This window comes from Canis aureus, chromosome 3, assembly GCF_053574225.1.
Source record: "Canis aureus isolate CA01 chromosome 3, VMU_Caureus_v.1.0, whole genome shotgun sequence".
Lineage (NCBI taxonomy): Eukaryota > Metazoa > Chordata > Mammalia > Carnivora > Canidae > Canis > Canis aureus.
In genome coordinates, this window is record NC_135613.1 from 73,971,643 (window position 1) to 73,990,172 (window position 18,530).

Genomic DNA, 18,530 nt, shown 5'->3' on the forward strand with positions numbered 1-18,530 from the left:
TTTATTTAGGGGTGGAAATGGATGTAGCTCAGTTTTAGACTTCAGATTAAGTTGCAGTTTCCTTAAATTGAGGGGTGAAATATATAACAAAGCCCTTAGGTATACCTATAGTATTGTAGTGTCAGACAAAGGATTTGATGCTTAATTTTAGTCCTTTTTTATTCAGATAACTATATGAATATTAATCTCATACAGGAGCAGAACTAATTTGAGGATTAGAAACACCAGCTGATTTGTTGTGTGTGGTGCTAGTCAGTACTGGGTTATAAGAAATTTGAGTCCCATTTCAAAAATAATTTGATACTTGCTCTTTATAGACCCTAGAGGTAGGTAAAATTGCTGATCGAAGCATTCAGAGGCTCAGATTGAATCTGAGTAGTGAACAGTACTCTTTTTCAACTCTCAAAATGAACCCTAGTAAAGGTTCACTAGTTCTTGCAGACAAACTAACACTTATTTCAATGGCTTTTCTTCTAAATGTGGTTTACATTATGGTATTCTTTGTTATCCTAGGATGAGAAAATGTCAGAATCTACAATGGATGCCTTCCAAAGCCTACCTTCAGAAGCAAGCAAAAGGTAGCGTTGTAAAACTGATCTTCCCCAAATGCTTCCTGACTTAATGCCATGTAGTCATGTACATCTAGTGTAAAGAGAATGCTGGTAACTGCTCTCCCCAGTGAGTTGGTGTTTTTTGTTTTTTGGGTTTTTTTTGTTTTTTGCGAGTTGGTGTTTGTTGAAGCTTGGGTGGTAGGTAGTTCCATGAGGGTTCATTTACTCTTCCCTTTACTTTGAAATTTTCCATAATCAAAAAAAATTTTTAATTCTTATAAAAATTCCAGTCCGTTCCATTTCCTAGAGCAACACAAGTATCCCTCTCTCACCCAATCAACTTGTGCCTTCCAGTGTCAGCTTTAGCTCCAGGAAACTGTGAATCAGGTTGTGTTATATTCCTCTGCTTCTACCTTAAATAAAGTTTTTCTCACGTATACATAAATAATCTTGGGGGTTTTTTTCCCCCTAGCTGTGAAAAAGAAAGAGAAAAAATCTAAAACCAGCGAAAAGAAAGAGAGCAAGGAGAGCAATGTTGGGAAATGTGTGGTGGACTCTGGTCAGAAACCTGCCCCGTCAGCAAGAGAGGACCCTGCCCCCAAGAAAAGCAATAGTGAACCTCCTCCTCGAAAGCCCGTCGAGGAAAAGAGCGAAGAAGGGAACACCTCTGCCCCGGTTCCGGAATCCAAACAAGTTACCACTCCAGCTTCTAGGAAGTCCAGCAAGCAGGCCTCCCAGCCAGCGCCAGTCACCCCTCCACAACCACCGAGCACAGCACCACCGAGGAAGGAAGTTCCCAAGACCACTCCTAGCGAGCCCAAGAAGAAACAGCCTCCACCACCAGAAGCAGGTGAGTGAGGAAGGCAAGAAGGAATCGCTGAGCCACAAGTACCAGCAGAGAACACTTCTTAAACAGCATTTGGAAGCCCAAAATGTATATCTGTAAGCCTTTAGTGAAGGAAAATTAGCTCTCTTTTAAACTATTTATGTAAAAATAAAGAAATAGAAGCAAAAAACCAGTTAAGCTGGAGACATTGTCTTAATTTCCTATGTTAAGCTTAGCGTGTCAGTCGGTTGTTGTGTTTCTAATGCCCCCTTCCTCACAGGCCAGTAGGTCCTGAAGTGGTCACTGCTGTTTAGCATGTACTCTGAGGTTAGTGGTGTCTGACTGCAATTTATTTTGAATTCTTTAGGTCCAGAGCAAAGCAAGCAGAAAAAAGTGGCTCCTCGCCCAAGTATTCCTGTAAAACAAAAACCAAAAGAAAAGGTGAGGAGAGATTTCTTTCTTTGCCATTGCTCAGGGATGTGTTCTATTCTGTAGGGACCTTATCTTGTCCTTGACGTTTACGTGATTGAGGGAATGAAACCACGTATCTGCTTCTCTGTAGATGGCCGTGGATTTCTTCAAGATGAACAAACTTCAGGTTTAGGCTCTACCTCTTTTTTTTTTTTTTTTTTGTCTTTTCCCTTGTTGCTCTCCCTTCCTCGTGACCTTTTATGCTTAGTCTGATGCCGCAGGCTGCTTACTATAATTGTTTTTTGCTCTCTACATCCTTTAGCTATACTTGTCTACAAAAATCCCCCTTCCCTATGTCAACTATGTTTATTATGTGGAGAGAGTGAGGTCTTTAAGAATTTTCTGGCTCGGGGGACCTGGGCGGCTCAGTCGGTTGAGCATCCAGCTCTTGATTTCAGCTCTGGTCATGATCTCAGGGTCATGGGATCAAGCCCCTCATTGGGCAGCACAGAGTCTCCCTTTACTTCTCCCTCTTCCCCTCTCGCTGTGCATGCACTCTCTCTTTCTCTCAAATAAATAAATTTTTTAAAATGTTAAAAAAAATGAATTCTTCTAGATCTTTCTGCTGCTTCTCTATGCTACCTTAACAGTGTGCATGCATGTCCTGGCTGATGCTCTCAAGAGTATCAGCAATGCCAAAAAGAGGCAGATACCAAGGTCTTATTAAGCCTTGCTCTGAGGTCATTGTCTGGCTTCTGACTGTGGTAATAAAGCATGGTTACACTGATGAATTGAAATGATTGATGGTCACAGAGCTGCGAACACTTGTTGTGACCATCCTAGACAGGTTAAATAAGAGTGGAATGGTCAGCCCCAGAGTCTATGTGCAACTCAAAGATCTAGAAAAATGGCAGAATAACCTGCTCCCATGCTGTCACTTTAGTTTCATTGTGCCAACAACCTCAGCTGGTATCATGGACCACGAAGAAGCAAGACAAAAACCCATAGGCAGGAGAGTCCTGGAATTCTTCTAGGGCTGTAATACATACATAAAATGCCTCAATGGGAAAAAGAACCTGAAGATTAACTCTGTGTCTGTAGGATACTTGTATTGGAAACATGTTCTCCAGAGCTATTAATAAGATTCGTTGTTTGCATTGTTATCTGTTGAAAAAGTGAAGGCAAGTAGGATGCGGTTTTGTTCTTTATCCATCTTCTGTCTCTGTAGGAAAAGCCACCTCCAGTCAGTAAGCAGGAGAACACAGGCACTTTGAATATCCTCAGCACTCTCTCCAATGGCAATAGTTCGAAGCAAAAAATCCCAGCAGATGGAGTCCACAGGATCAGAGTGGACTTTAAGGTAAAAGTGTGTAGGGTCATGTAGTATATCAACCATCCTGGACTTCAAATCAGAAAAATGGGGTTATCAAAGGTGTTGATGAAAGAGGAGGGATTTCAGCACCCAGTCAGGGATGTGGCAGGTGGGTTCAGGTGTAAGAGAGTTCTGGTCAATGTCCTGGGGTCACCATTTATGAGCTGACTAATGAACGTGGGCATTGAGACACTGCCGACCAAAGTGAGTGATACGTACCTTCGGAGAACAGCATCTGAGGAAATAATTCTTTCACACGGAAACCCTCCAACCATGACAATGGCTTAAGTCAGACTCTAAGGACAAGTCACCCTCGGGGTATCTTTGCATTCTCGTTCACAAGAACTGAACCAGTAGGTGAGCCTTTTAACAGTTTGTGTTTGAGATTAAAATGTCTTAAAGCAGCAGTTATTCTTGATCCCATCGAAACGAAGCCTTCTTGCCACTCTGGTGTCACTCTGAGTTTGTTTGCCAGCCTCACTCTCAATCCAAAGCTGTGTCATTGCAACTTGTTCATAAATGATCTGTCTTTCTCTCTACAGGAGGATTGTGAAGCAGAAAATGTGTGGGAGATGGGAGGTTTAGGAATCTTGACGTCTGTTCCTATAACACCCAGAGTGGTTTGCTTTCTCTGTGCCAGCAGTGGGCATGTAGAGGTAAGAGATCTTGCTTCTTGGTACCCCAGAAAGTTGAATGGTAGTTGATTTTGCTGTGATGAAAGAAATCATTTATTCTGTTTTGATGGTATGTGGCAGATACTATCCCCTCTTTATTTTTAAAGTAATCTTTATGCCCAATTTGAGGCTCAAACTCACAAGAGCAAGAGTCGCATTCTCTGCCAACTGAGCCACCCAGACACCCCTGTTGTTCCCTCCTTAAGCCAGCTAATGAAATGCTGTAGACGCATTTTAGAGATTTCATAAAGGAATCTGCTCCTTAGTAGAAGAGCAGAATTATTGAGTGTGAAAGGTTTAATGGTCTCATCTCTTTAAATTCAGACTCTTTATTAGTTCTGATATTTCTGCTATATGTTCAAATATGGCAAAAATGATATAGTGCGCTTTTGGAAAAAGAGACGGCTGCCTTATATTGACTGTCAAAAATGCCTAGTCTATAAAGAGCTCTTAGCAATTAATAAGAAAAAGGAAGAACACCCAGTAAAAAAAATAGGCGCAGGACAGGAATATGTAATTCACAAAATGAGAAATAAAAACATGGTGGGAGGGGGTCCTTAAGCCTTCTGTTGACCTTAAATTGGACATTAAAGCATGATTTAAAATCATGTGGGAAGGGGTGCCTCGCTAGCTAGCTCAGTCAGTGGAGCATGAGATTATTGATTTTGGGGTTGTGAGTTCAAGCCCCACGTAGGCTGTAGAGATTGCTTTAAAAAATCTTCAGAGACGGGATCCCTGGGTGGCGCAGCGGTTTAGCGCCTGCCTTTGGCCCAGGGCGCGATCCTGGAGACCCGGGATCGAATCCCACATCGGGCTCCCGGTGCATGGAGCCTGCTTCTCCCTCTGCCTGTGTCTCTCTCTCTCTCTCTCTCTCTCTCTCTCTCTGTATGACTATCATAAATAAATTTAAAAAATTAATTAAATAAATAAATAAATAAGAATAAAAATAAAAAATCTTCAGAGGCACCTGGATGGCTCAGTCGGTTAAGTGTCTGAGTCTTGACTTCGGCTCAGGTTGTGATCTCAGGGTTATGAGATTGAGCCCCGAATCAGCTCCATGCTCAGCATGGAGTCTGCTGGAGATTCTCTGTCTCCCTCCCCTGCCCCTCACTTACTCTCTTTCTTATTAATAAGTAAATTAATAAAATCTTTAAGAAAATCGTATGGGGAAGAAAAGATATGTGGAAATAGGGACTTTCTCTTGGTGGAAACTAAGTTAGTTGCAATCTTTCTTTCTCAGAAGCTTGTTCAGAAATGTGTATTTGTCTTTAAAACAAGCATACTGTCTAACCCAGTAATGGCGCTCCAGGCATTTATCCTAAGAATATAATTAGATAAATCAACAAATAGGTATATGCTGATAGGTATGTATGTGTGTGTGTGTATAATACACACACACACATATATATAATAAACCCTTCTCTATATGGATGTATAATAAACAGAGGGATTTATTTCAGTATTGTTTATGGTAATGAAAAATAGCAAACCACCAAAAGTTTGTCAATAAGGGGCAAGGTCTTCTTACAGTAATCATAGGACATGTATATAAGGGCAAATATGAAGTACTAGATAATAACATATATTGACATGAGAAGGTGTCCATAACATGGAGACACTCACTCTCTTACTGAGTTAAGAGAGCAGGTTACAAAGCAGGATATAAAGTGTGACCCCATTTTGGTTTGGATATTGTTTTAAAAATGTATATGCAGGAAAAATTGTGGAAGGATTTACATCAAAATCTTAACAGTGATTGCATTATGGGTGCCTTGTTTTCTCTTCATTTTATTTTTCTTTATCCTTTTGAGTCTTTTGCAGTGAGTATTTGCCACCCTTACAGTAAGAAAGAAGTAAAAAGAATTTTGATTAGGAAGCAGTAGTTTGTCATTCATATAATTCTCAATTCCAGAATGCCTTCTTAGCTTGTTATTTTATCACATATGTATTTTAAGGTCATGAAGAAATTACAAAGCCAGCTAATAATGTGGATATTGAGTAATCTGAGAGACTCACTCACTAGCTAAGAGATTCAGTCCTGCCCACTTGGTATGTTAAATTGTACAGTAGCAAAATTACAAATTATTTTCTGGTATTCATTCATTACGCAAAAATATTTTAGTGCCTATTATGAACAATAATATGGTTCTAAGTGGCGAGGCTGTTTTAGATACTACTGAGACTAAGAATATTCAGTCTGTAAGTGTCAGGGGTCCACTGTATCTCTTCTGCACATAATCTTAATGCTTTACATCCACACATATGCTGCCCTGAGGAATAACTGGTAGCACCAGTCCTTCAACTTCTGTGATAAAATGGGGAGTTTTTTCAGAGTATAATTGCTTTAATTTAAATTGTGTGGTTTTTCACAGCAATCCCACAGGATTCCTAAAAACTGAACTAGAGGATGAATAGCTCACTGCCTGTATTATAACCCTAAAACATAACTGGTGCTTGATGAATTCTGACATTTGAGTTGGTTTTTTTTTGTTTGTTTGTTTTTAAGATTTATCTATTCATTTGAGAGAGAGAGCATGCATTGGGGAAAGGACAGAGGGAGAGAGAGAATCCCTAGCAAGTTCCGTACTGCACTGAGTGCAGAGCCCAACATGAGGCTCAATCCCACGACCATGATGAGATCATGACCTGAGCTAAAACCAAGAGTTGGACACTTAACCAACTGCACCACCCATGCACCCCCTGACATTCGAATTTTTAAAACCTTTTATGTTGACATTCTTTCAGATTTACAGAAAAGTTACAAGAGTGTAGTACAAAGAATTCCCATATACCTTTCACCCAGATTTCCCAAATGTTCATATTTTTTATTTGCTTTATCCTTTCCTGTGTCTGTATTTTACAAAGTGAGAAATAAAATATGTACATACATTTTGTATATAGACATATTTTATATATAGACACTTTTTTTATAGAGAGACACATTTTTTTTCTAAAAATTTGGAAGTTGCAGATGTGTCCTTTTATGTCTAAATATTTTAGTGTGTATTTCCTAAAACCAAGGACATTCTCTCACATAATCATGGTGTAGTTGTCAGTCAGGACATTACAGAGCTATATTACTGTTATCTAATCTATAAACCTTATTTAGGTTTGGCCAGTTGTCCCAATAATTCTCTTATGGCAAAGGAAATGTCTGGGTCATCTTCATTCAAATTAAAAAAAAAAAAAATCCCTACATGAAAATACTATTTCTACAATTAGAGTGGGAGAGGACGAACCGGAGCTTACATATCTGTCTTTAGTATCTTGTAGGAAGCCCTTAAAACCCTCCCTCTTTCCCCTTTCCCACAGCTCTTTGCTTGTACCTCGCTTTTGGCACTTAGTGCATTCTGGTGAATCTGGAATTATATTTATTTTGACACTTTTAAAATTCTGCCGTTATTACTCTAGGCCCCTGCATCTCCTGCAGTGCCTAATCTTGTGCTTTTTTTTTTTTTTTAACATAGTCATTGCTAAATGATTTATGTATTAAATAAAATAAATAAATATATACCACTGGACTCCTAAAGCCTGAAGTCTGTGAATAGCACTTGGTTGAGGTCTCTCCGTGTCATGTGACGATGTGTTCCCCTCTTCCCCCCTAGTTTGTGTATTGCCAAGTCTGTTGTGAGCCCTTCCACAAGTTTTGTTTGGAGGAGAACGAGCGCCCCCTGGAGGACCAGCTGGAGAACTGGTGTTGTCGCCGCTGCAAGTTCTGTCACGTTTGTGGAAGGCAGCATCAAGCTACAAAGGTAGGAAACAAAGTCACGACTGTTCAGACTGTTACTCTCTAGCTCCGTTTCTGCCTTTTGGTTTAGGCTTTTGTACCTATATTTTTTCTCTGTTGGTTTAGTCTATCGTGACTATTAAGTACAATTCATTGCCTATTTTTGTGTTTTAATTTGAGGAATATTGGATAAAATCTCCCCAATAACCCGAATCTACCTGATAAGAATATCCATCACTGAGTGCCTTTAGCAGGATATAAATCCCAGTGCTTTCTTTGAGAGTGAAATAATTCGGGAGAAATTTTAAACTGTTTGAATGATATGCTATACTTCCTTGAAAGTCAGTATGAAATGATTACCAAATAAGAGGTATTTCAAGTGAGTCGAATGCAATACCGATCTTTTTTTTTTTTTCTTATGTGATACCCACCTTCTTGCCTTTATATTTTCTTTCTTTCTTTTTTTTTAATTAAAGTATAACGGACATATGATTTGATGTGAGTTTCAGGTGCACAGCTTAGTGACTCAGCACTTCTGTACATGACTCAGGGCTCACCACAAGGATCACGGTCACCATCCACCGTCACACAGCATTATTACAATCTCATGGACTGTACTCCCTCTGCTGTCCTTTCCTCTCCCTGACTTGTTTATTTTCTACCTGGAAGCATGTCCCTCTTCATCCTCTGTCTTTGTGTCCTTTACAGCAGCTGCTGGAGTGTAATAAGTGCCGAAACAGCTATCACCCCGAGTGCCTGGGACCAAACTACCCCACCAAGCCCACCAAGAAAAAGAAAGTTTGGGTAGGTACATGTCCCGCTGCAGCAGAGAGAACTGTCATGGATTCTTGGGCTTGAACAAGGGATGTCCCTGTAGCCATTTGTTGGTCTCATTATTAGGAAGAACCATCCTAAAAAAGAGGTCAACTCGAGAAATGGATAGCCTCTGATGTCTTTAAATGAGACGAGATATTAAAAATAAGAAATTCCTGTTGAATTTCTTGTCTTTCCCAGATCTGCACCAAGTGTGTTCGCTGCAAGAGCTGTGGATCCACGACTCCAGGCAAAGGGTGGGACGCGCAGTGGTCTCATGATTTTTCACTGTGCCACGACTGTGCCAAACTCTTTGCTAAAGGTACTTCAAAAAAGCCAGTTTTGTCAACTTGTCAGGCTTATATTTGGTGTTTTGAAGGCAAACTGGACACTGCAGTGGAACAAACTAAAAAGCTGTGTACACCTTGCCAAGGATACCGTTCAGATCCATTTACTAAGTTTCTGATCTTGCTCTTTTCTTTACACAGAGCATTATAGCAACTAGAAATATTTTGTTAGCTTATACAGGAAGAATTAAAGGGACTTTTTGTAATAACCAACTACAAAGAAGTGCTCTAAGCCAGTATTTCTTAAAGTGAGGTACATAGACATTAGATAATTTCAGAAATGATTATAGGTGTTACCAAGTCAACCATTTCATTCTAATAGTTACACTAGAAAAAAATTATACCTAATACATTAAATTCATTTTACTGACTTGGGATAATAATGATACAAAGCTTAGTACTGACATTGAAAGTAACCAATCAATTTTAAGTTTATTAAGTAAAGAGTAATAGGGAGGTGCATGGAGAAAGCAAATTGATGAAGTCTGTACTTTGTGCTTAAGTTTAGGATGTGTTGAGCTCTAATTTAAAGTGCTAGGAATAAAGAGAAAGTGTAAATGAACTGTTTTTTTACTCTCATGTCCTCGCCTCCTTTTTAAAAATCTAAATCTTTCTTTGGGGAATCCCTGGGTTTGCTCAGTGGTTTGGTGCCTTCCTTCAGCCGGGGGTGTGATCCTGGAGACCTGGGATCAAGTCTCACATTGGGCTCCCTGCATGGAGCCTGCTTCTCCCTCTCTGCCTGTGTCTCTGCTTCTCTCTGTATCTCTGTGTGTCTCTCATGAATAAATAGATAAAATCTTTTTTTAAATAAATAAATAATAAATAAATAAATAAATAAATCTTTCTTTGAAATGTGTAAGAGAGAAAGTCTCTTATTCGTTTTCTACTGCGTTATTTGTAAACTCTACCTTGTGACCTTTAAGAATGAGTCTAAATAGAATTTGTGGCATATTCGAAGAGCTTAGAATAATCTTGACACTTCACAGATGTGTGAGCATTGCAGAGTAGATCCATGCCGGCATTTGTAAGCAGTTCCAGAGGAGAGCTGGCACCTGGAAGTCAGGGCCTGAGTGGCACTGGGGTGTGAGCCAGAGCACTGCTGAAGAGTGTACTTTGCTTTCAGGGAACTTCTGCCCTCTCTGTGATAAGTGTTACGACGACGATGACTACGAGAGTAAGATGATGCAGTGTGGGAAGTGTGATCGCTGGGTCCATTCCAAATGTGAGAATCTTTCAGGTACAGAAGGTTGGAGTCTTTTTATTACGGTTTCCTTCTTGCTTGGTACACTTAGAGCCCCCAGAGTAATGCGTCAAGTGATGCTCACTTAGTGGGACCCTAGCCCTTTAAGATCTTTATTTGCTGTGTTTGCTGGGCGCTTTAACCTATAGACCCCCGAGCCCCAGATCCGGGGCTGGTGTCCGTAGTACCCCACAGAGATGGGTGCGTGCGGGGTTCCCCAGGGGATGCCAGAGTCTAGCCACTGTCCCCAGTACGTGGCTTCGTATGAAGCTGCCCTCCCCTCTGTGCCCCTCTTGAGAGCACCTCAGCATTGCAGGTTTTTGTTTTTCTAGACGAGATGTATGAGATTCTATCTAATCTGCCAGAGAGTGTGGCCTACACCTGTGTGAACTGTACTGAGCGGCACCCGGCAGAGTGGCGGCTGGCCCTGGAGAAGGAGCTCCAGCTCTCTCTGAAGCAAGTCCTGACCGCTCTGCTGAACTCGCGGACCACTAGCCACTTGCTTCGCTACCGGCAGGTAGGCCTGAGTCTGCTTTCAGTTCCCAAGACTTTGTTCTTAGGTGGGTTTTACCCAGTGATGGGACATTTGTTTGCCTCTTTCTCATGTAGTCCTGTAGTATTAACTTGCTTTGCCTTTCAACTGTTAGGAAAATCTTTAGGAACAAGAGTAGGACCTTCTTCGGGGGCCTTCTTTGCTGTTATAATAAGAAATTTGGACTTCATGCTCTGAGGGCTCTAGCGAGTGCCAATGAAAGGCTTCACCCAAGAGTAACCCTATCAGAGTTGCTTTTTAGGGAGAAAAAAAAGGAGGGGCACATGGGTGGCTCAGGGTTGAGCGTCTGCTTTTGGCTCAGGTCCTGATCCCACAGCCCTGGGATCGAGTCCTGCATTGGGCTCCCCGCAGGGAGCCTGTTTTTCCCTCTGCCTGTGTCTTTGCCTCTCTCTGTGTGTCTGTCATGAATAAATAAATAAAACCTTCAAAAAAAGAAAGAAAAAGGAAAAAAAAGATTCTGATGAGAAGAAGGAAGGATTGGAGAGGCTGGAGGCAGGAATGGTGGTTAGGAGGTAGTTGGAGTAATCTGGGAGAGTGTTGGCCTAATCTGACAGTCATGTGGCTGTCACTCTGGGAGATATCCCTAGGGCTCCTTGGCACAATTTGTAAACCACTACTTTTTGCCCACCATCCACTACTTTTATAGATGGTACACCTGTAGAGTAGTCACTGGAAACACAAGGTAAAATGTTGGAAGAACCTCAAAGATAACTGTACCTGCTTTGGCTGCCGCTTTGTCTCCTAATCTCCATTTTTTGAATAGGAAGATTTACTATCTCTGTCTCCTTCAGAAAGAATGGGACAACTTCTATGTCTTCATACTCTGTTTGGAAGTTATCAAGCAGCTCTCCTAAGTTCACCTGGTCAAACTCTTAGAGAACCGGCTCATTTCTTTTTCTATTATTTAAGAAATCTCTGGTATTTTCATGTTCTTTAGGTTTTATAATATAAATCATTCAGTACCATCTTTATTAATTTTAGTAGAATGTGCACAGATGCCTCATTTTCAGTGTTAGATAAAAGAAACCTATCTTTCTTGGCAACAGGCTGCCAAGCCTCCAGACTTAAATCCTGAGACAGAGGAGAGTATACCTTCCCGCAGCTCCCCAGAAGGACCTGATCCACCAGTGCTTACTGAGGTCAGCAAACAGGAAGATCAACAGCCTTTAGATCTGGAAGGAGTCAAAAGGAAAATGGACCAAGGGAACTACACATCTGTGGTATGTCTCTACAGCAAACTACCGACATTGCAAGTGCCAACTTAGCTCCGTTGGGTCTTTTAGAGGATGAGGCTGAGAGTGAGCACTAGAAGATGGTTTGTATTTTATTTAGAAATGTGTGGATTTAAATACCTAAAAATCTGTGAGTTCTTTTAGATCTGTGTTTCAGAAAATGGGAAAGTAGTGTCTCAAAAATGGTTCTTTTATTTGGCTGTCATCTGAATTCTCTGAAAATTATTTTTGTATTAAAATTATTTTTGTTTTAGAACTGCTTATGGAAAAATGCTAACGTGAAATTACTTTTGCCCCTTTTGAAATCACGTCTAAATAATGTCTTTCCATATAGGATATTCATTTATAGATGTCTTTTTAAATTTATCATTTTGAGGGGATCCTTAGGTGGCTCAGTGGTTTGGCGCCTGCCTTCGGCCCAGGGTGTGATCCTGGAATCCGGGGATCGAGTCCCGCATTGGGCTTCCTGCATGGAGCCTGCTTCTCCCTCTGCCTGTGTCTCACCCTGTGTCTCTCATGAATAAATAAATAAAATTTTTAAAAAAACAATAAATAAATAAATAAAATAAATTTATCATTTTGAAAATGTATGGGAATGATCACTTGATATCTTATGCTATCTTAAGCTATTCAGTTGATTATTTATTTTAATCTACATAAAAAATTATGGCCCTGGGCAGCCCCAGTAGTGCAGCGGTTTAGCACCGCCTGCAGCCCGGGGTGTGATCCTGAGGACCTGGGATCCAGTCCCATGTCGGGCTCCCTGCGTGGAGCCTGCTTCTCCCTCTGCCTGTGTCTCTGCCTCTCTCTGTGTGTCTCTATGAATAAATAAATAAAATCTTTTAAAAAAAAATTACGGCCCTATTTGGGTAACTTACCATGATACAGCTAATTTACTTGCATTCTTGCCTTATTAGCTTGGCTTCTCTTGACCTCCACAAGTTAATTGTGAACTGAATTCCAAAGGCCTCTGCTAAAGAGAAATTATACTGCATTAAAATAGAGTATCCATTTTCTGTTGGATCTCTGGGCTGTGCAGTTTAGGAGGGGAGAGGAAATGGTTTTGAGAGCACGCTGTTTTATGAATAATTAATACTTTGTTTTTTGTATACAGTTGGAGTTCAGTGATGATATCGTGAAGATCATTCAAGCAGCCATTAATTCAGATGGAGGGCAGCCAGAGATTAAAAAAGCCAACAGCATGGTCAAGTCCTTCTTTATTCGGGTGAATGATATTAATAGTTCATGTTTTCAATGCTTATCTATGGGTAAATTTACTCCATGAACAGAACGGATTTATTTCCCTCTCCGTTCTGTTTTGCCATGTGTATAAAACATCTTTTGGTTTAACTCTGATTCTTTGAGGGGAAGTTAGTGAGGTGGCCAGAGTGGATGGATCTTTCCCTTGGCAGCCTGAAATCATCCTCATATTGACAGAGAAGCTGGTGGAAGTTGTTGGTTTTTGTGTGGTTTCCAAATGAACGTCCACATGCTCACATTTTGTTTGTTTGCTTGTTTTTCTGTTAGCAAATGGAACGTGTTTTTCCATGGTTCAGTGTCAAAAAGTCTAGGTTTTGGGAGCCAAATAAAGTATCAAGCAAGTAAGTAAATTCAGTATTACTTTTTTTCTCCCACTTCATCAGCTTGAAATCTGAGAGTTCTTGTATTTCTAGATTAAGGTTTCTCTGGACTAGGTTTTAAGATAAAAATTAGTAGTTGATTGAATGCCTTTTCAGTGCTGATTTAGAGATGATACTGAATGTTTATTATAGTCTGTTGCCCCTTTTTTTTTCCTTTTATGTTATGTTTTCTGCAAGTTGGCTTAACTTGTGGCATATGTACAGTACATGTGCTTCTATATGTAGCTCAGTATTTGGACTTGTTATAATTGGGTTCTATGTTATTTAATTCAAATGGTGCTCTCTACCACTCTTGAGTATCCATATTTAACCTTAAGTTTTTATTCCAGCAAATCCTTTTGGATAGTTATCACTTGTTTCTGGAAGTTTAATCAGGCGTCATATTGAGACTATATATTTTTTTAAATAATAAAATCCCATATATTTAGGCAGTTACCAAATTCTGTGGCTTGTCCTTATAGTCTGAATGTCTCATGCATGGGGGCTATGACCTGATGACATCAAGAATTTGATTATTTTGTATAGTTCTAGGTATATTGTAGGAGTTCAATAAATACTTGTTGAATCAATTATTTTCAGCAGTGGGATGTTACCAAACGCAGTGCTTCCACCTTCACTTGACCATAATTATGCTCAGTGGCAGGAGCGGGAGGAAAACAGCCACACTGAGCAGCCTCCTTTAATGAAGAAAATCATCCCAGCTCCCAAACCTAAAGGACCTGGAGAACCAGACTCTCCAACTCCTCTCCATCCTCCTACACCACCAATTTTGAGTAAGGCACCAAATGAGTCATTATCCATTTCTCTCTAGATGCAAATGATTAACTCTGTGAATCTAAATTTAATATACTTGCATATTGGAAAGAAATTTTCAGGTCATCCTTAAATGTAATGAAGTCATTATTTTCACTTAGCTTGGACTGGTAACAAGAAATCAATATAAATACTCTTAACAGATGGCGAGATAGCATAACTTTGAACACTTTATGAAAGTGTTTATTTTATAAGCTGCAGGCTATTTAAGCCAAATTGTTTTGTTTTTTTTTTTTTTTCCTTCTTGGAAATCAGACCTAGTATCGCCAGTTTTAACTGGATGTCTTTTGGGTTCTAAGGTACTGATAGGAGTCGAGAAGATAGTCCAGAACTGAACCCACCCCCGGGCATAGAAGATAATAGACAATGTGCATTGTGTTTGACATATGGTGATGACAGTGCTAATGTAAGTATCTTGGCGAATGGGGTCCTACTTAGCAGATGCTCATGTGAACTGTTGGTCCTGTGTGTCTAAATTCTATGACTGGGTGCCATTTATTTAGTGAATGTTTGTCAGCTAGCTGTGACACTTGTTTTTTTTTTTTTTCCTATAACTGATTTAGTGGATTTAAAGATGATTTGCCTCTGGGCACCAGAGCGGCTCAGAGGGTTAAACTTCTGACTCTTGATCTCAGCTCATGTCTTAATCATTGAGTGGTGAGTTCAAGCCCTGCACTGGGCTCCACACTGGGCGTGGAGCCTACTTAAAATTAAAAAAAAAAAAAAAAAAAAAATTTATTTGCCTTAAATTAACCTGCTGGTGTCTAGTAATTTCTAAAGGAGATTTCTCAGAAAGTTTCTATGAAAGTCAGTAAATATTTAAATTGCTTATGAAAGGCTTGTGTTTAATGTAGGATGGCAGCATGGTGAAGATCCCAAGCCTAGCAGGCTGCCTGGATTCATTCCTGTGCTCTCCTGCCTACTTGTTGACCTTGGCAAGGAGCTTAACCTCTCTGACGCTCAGTTTCATCTTTAAAATGTGGATAATAATACTTAACTTCAGAATGGTTGTGAAACTAAAGGAAATAAGATTTACAAAGCTTTATTAATGCTAGGCACATAGTAAGCTTAAAATTAAAAAAAAAAAAAAGTTTTTTAATGCAAGCAGAGAGACCTGGCTTTGGAATAACGATTTTTAAGAAGTCAGTGCACATTTTTATGAACTTGCCACATATGCTTACATTTTGATTCTCACTATGTTTATAAAATATTTCTCGGCTATGTAATCTAGAAAAGTGAGAGGTGGACACAGAAACATTGAGAAATGAATTTTGATTTTTGTGTGTATCCCCAAGTTAAAGAATTTTTATTGATATTATCTTGACTGAGGTAGAGTTAATACCAAGGAAAGCCTTCTCTGACAGTATATTCTTTAAAGAAAAAAGAAATCTCTTGATTTCATAGGATGCTGGCCGTTTGCTTTACATTGGCCAAAATGAGTGGACACATGTAAATTGCGCTTTGTGGTCAGCAGAAGTGTTTGAAGACGATGATGGATCACTAAAGAATGTGCACATGGCTGTGATCAGGGGCAAGCAGCTGGTAAGACCTTGTGTAAATGTTATGGAAAAGATTTCCCCTCAGCTTCCAGGTATTTTCTTATAGCTACATGCTACTTCGTTGAGGCTTCTATAATACCTTCACAATGGTTAGCCGTCATCAAATACTGGTGTGTACTGTAGGCAGATTACTACTCTGACCCCTGGGGGATGGTGCAAAAGAAATAGAAGACAAAGTATTATCTAGTTTGGGAGATAATTTGAAGTGCAAGAAAAGTGTTAATTTATTAAGTGATTTAGACAAAATGATCTCAAAGGTCCTAGTTGAATAAACACTCTATGGTTCCATAAAACAAACCCACATAATAAATGCACACATGAAGAGATGTGGGAAATGATTGGTAGATAGAAGCTAAGCGTAGTCAGAAAAGGCCAGGAAGGGGATCCCTGGGTGGCTCAGCGGTTTGGCGCCTGCCTTTGGCCCAGGGTGCGATCCTAGAGTCCCAGGACCCGCATCGGGCTCCCGGCGTGGAGCCTGCTTCTCCCTCTGCCTGTGTCTCTGCCTCTCTCTCTCTCTCTCTATCATGAATAAATAAATCTTTTAAAAAAAAAGAAAGAAAGAAAAGGCCAGGAAGGAGTAAAATTTTTAACGCTAGTTATGAAGAAGAGGAGAAGATGAAGGATTCTCAGAAAGAAAGAGAGAAAAATAAACAGCACATGTAAATTGTGTAGAGAGCACAAACAAAAACTCTTCTGTGGATATAGGAGCCCAGACTGACCGTGACAGATTAAGGTGGTGACATATAGGCTATTTGAAGGAAATCTTTGAATTGTGTGATAAATTTAATCTGTTAAGTCTAGTAACTAGAGAACTCTTATGTTTCTGACTGGTATAATCTTTCTAGAACTGAGTTCTTATGGATATGGTAGCTTTCTAGCAAAATGATGTTTTTAGTATTGATCTTCAAAGTTTTATCTTCACTAAATCAATCCTGCATCCTAGAAACAAAACTATGTTTTGGTTTCAGTTCTAAATCAAAGTGTAATATTTATTTAAGTTTAATAAGTACAGGGCCTCAGGGACACTGGGAGAGAAAGGATTTGTAGAGGAGGGTTTATATCATTTCTCTGTAATTCAGCTGATTACCAATTTTTTAAAAATGAATTCTAGGAAACCCAGAATGGGGTAATTCTATAGAGGAGAAGGAAAATGGCCTAAAACATCTGAAAGTCTGACTTAGGTCTCTGTTCTCTCTGGGTGGTTAGAGATGTGAGTTCTGCCAAAAGCCAGGAGCCACTGTGGGTTGCTGCCTTACATCCTGTACCAGCAACTACCACTTCATGTGTTCTCGAGCCAAGAACTGTGTCTTTCTGGATGATAAGAAGGTGTATTGCCAACGACATCGGGATTTGATCAAAGGCGAGGTGAGAGCTTCTGCTGCTTTTCAAATTCTATAGGAGTTCAGGGGAAATAGGCTGAAAACAGCAAGATGGTAAGCTTTGTTTTACCTCCCTACTGTGTGTTCCTAGAATCACCTTCTTAGAAATATGGCAGTCCTCCTATGAAATAGCTGGGTGATTTGGAGATACACTCCGTACATGCCCTCCAAGAAAATCAGTATCATGCGTGTAACATGTAAAGGGGCAGCCTATTAACAGTTGGTTTTTCATTTCAGGTGGTTCCTGAGAATGGATTTGAAGTTTTTAGAAGAGTGTTTGTGGACTTTGAAGGAATCAGCTTGAGAAGAAAGTTTCTCAATGGCTTAGAACCAGAAAATATCCACATGATGATTGGTATGACGTGCGGGGAAGTCTCCATGTATTGCTAGGGTATTTCCTGGCCTTTGGATATAAAGTGAGCCTTCTCATTACCTCCTCTAATCAGTTCTTCTTTTCTTGGCCAGGCTCCATGACAATTGACTGCTTAGGAATTCTGAATGATCTCTCTGACTGTGAAGATAAGCTTTTTCCTATTGGATATCAGTAAGTAGCACCGTAGAGCTAAGACACCAGGCCCCACAGCTTGAGCACCCTCAACAACAAGCAGGTCTTGACTGGAGAGCCATACTTGTTAGCTACTTTTAATTGCTATTGGAAACTAACTACTTTTTTTGCTACTTTGTGTAGATTGGGACTAAAATATTTTATGTCCACTAAATCCAGTTACAGAACGAAAGTATTATTGGCATACTTTCAGAATAATTTCCAAATAAAACTTAAATAAAAAAACACAAAGTCAGGAACACCTAGGGGTGACTCAGCGGTTGAGCATCTGCCTTCGGCTTAGGTTGTGATCCCGGGGTACTGGGATCGAGTTCCACATCGGGCTTCCCGCACGGAGCCTGCTTATGTCTCTGCCTCTCTCTGTGTCTCTCACGAATAAATAAATAAAATCTTTTTTAAAAAACAAACAAAAAACCCCCACAAGGTCAGGTGCATCTGGGTGGCTCAGTCAGTTCAGTGTCTGCCTTCTACTCGGGTCATGACCCCCGGGTCCTGGGATTGAGCCCTATATTGGGCTCTGCTCAGCGGGGAGTCTGCTTCTCCCTCTCCCTCTACCTGCCGCTCCCCCTACTTGTGCTCTCTCTGTCTCTCTCTCTGTTAAAGTAAATATTTTTAAAAAATTTAAAAAACACAGGGTCAGTCTCTTAAGATTCCCCTGAATTCCATCTATATGGATTCAAAAGTCCAGATTGTTGTAGTGGATCAAATACCTCATGCCTCTGTCCTCAGCCTAAAAATATAAACCCCCACAATAATAATCATATTTGTCCAGTGAACATTTATCATCTTTCCTATGTGAAGCAAATGGTTTAAACTTCTAGCAGGCTG

General features: G+C 40.1%; 1 protein-coding gene across 4 annotated transcripts in view; it reads left to right on the forward strand.

Annotated features, from left to right (window-relative positions):
• KMT2A (lysine methyltransferase 2A) overlaps positions 1-18,530 on the forward strand; it is an 88,054-nt gene that overhangs the window by 39,575 nt on the left and 29,949 nt on the right. For 2 of the 4 annotated variants that reach the window (XM_077893724.1, XM_077893726.1), the window contains 19 exons: positions 514-578; positions 1,024-1,401; positions 1,745-1,818; positions 3,017-3,148; positions 3,703-3,816; positions 7,440-7,586; positions 8,270-8,365; positions 8,576-8,696; positions 9,845-9,967; positions 10,294-10,478; positions 11,561-11,734; positions 12,861-12,971; positions 13,274-13,347; positions 13,966-14,159; positions 14,499-14,605; positions 15,604-15,741; positions 16,965-17,123; positions 17,375-17,492; positions 17,603-17,681. In XM_077893724.1, the coding sequence (XP_077749850.1) occupies positions 514-578; positions 1,024-1,401; positions 1,745-1,818; positions 3,017-3,148; positions 3,703-3,816; positions 7,440-7,586; positions 8,270-8,365; positions 8,576-8,696; positions 9,845-9,967; positions 10,294-10,478; positions 11,561-11,734; positions 12,861-12,971; positions 13,274-13,347; positions 13,966-14,159; positions 14,499-14,605; positions 15,604-15,741; positions 16,965-17,123; positions 17,375-17,492; positions 17,603-17,681 (2,589 nt within the window). The remainder of the gene's footprint in view (positions 1-513; positions 579-1,023; positions 1,402-1,744; positions 1,819-3,016; positions 3,149-3,702; positions 3,817-7,439; positions 7,587-8,269; positions 8,366-8,575; positions 8,697-9,844; positions 9,968-10,293; positions 10,479-11,560; positions 11,735-12,860; positions 12,972-13,273; positions 13,348-13,965; positions 14,160-14,498; positions 14,606-15,603; positions 15,742-16,964; positions 17,124-17,374; positions 17,493-17,602; positions 17,682-18,530) is intronic. The other 2 variants (XM_077893725.1, XM_077893727.1) reach the window with 1 other exon arrangement.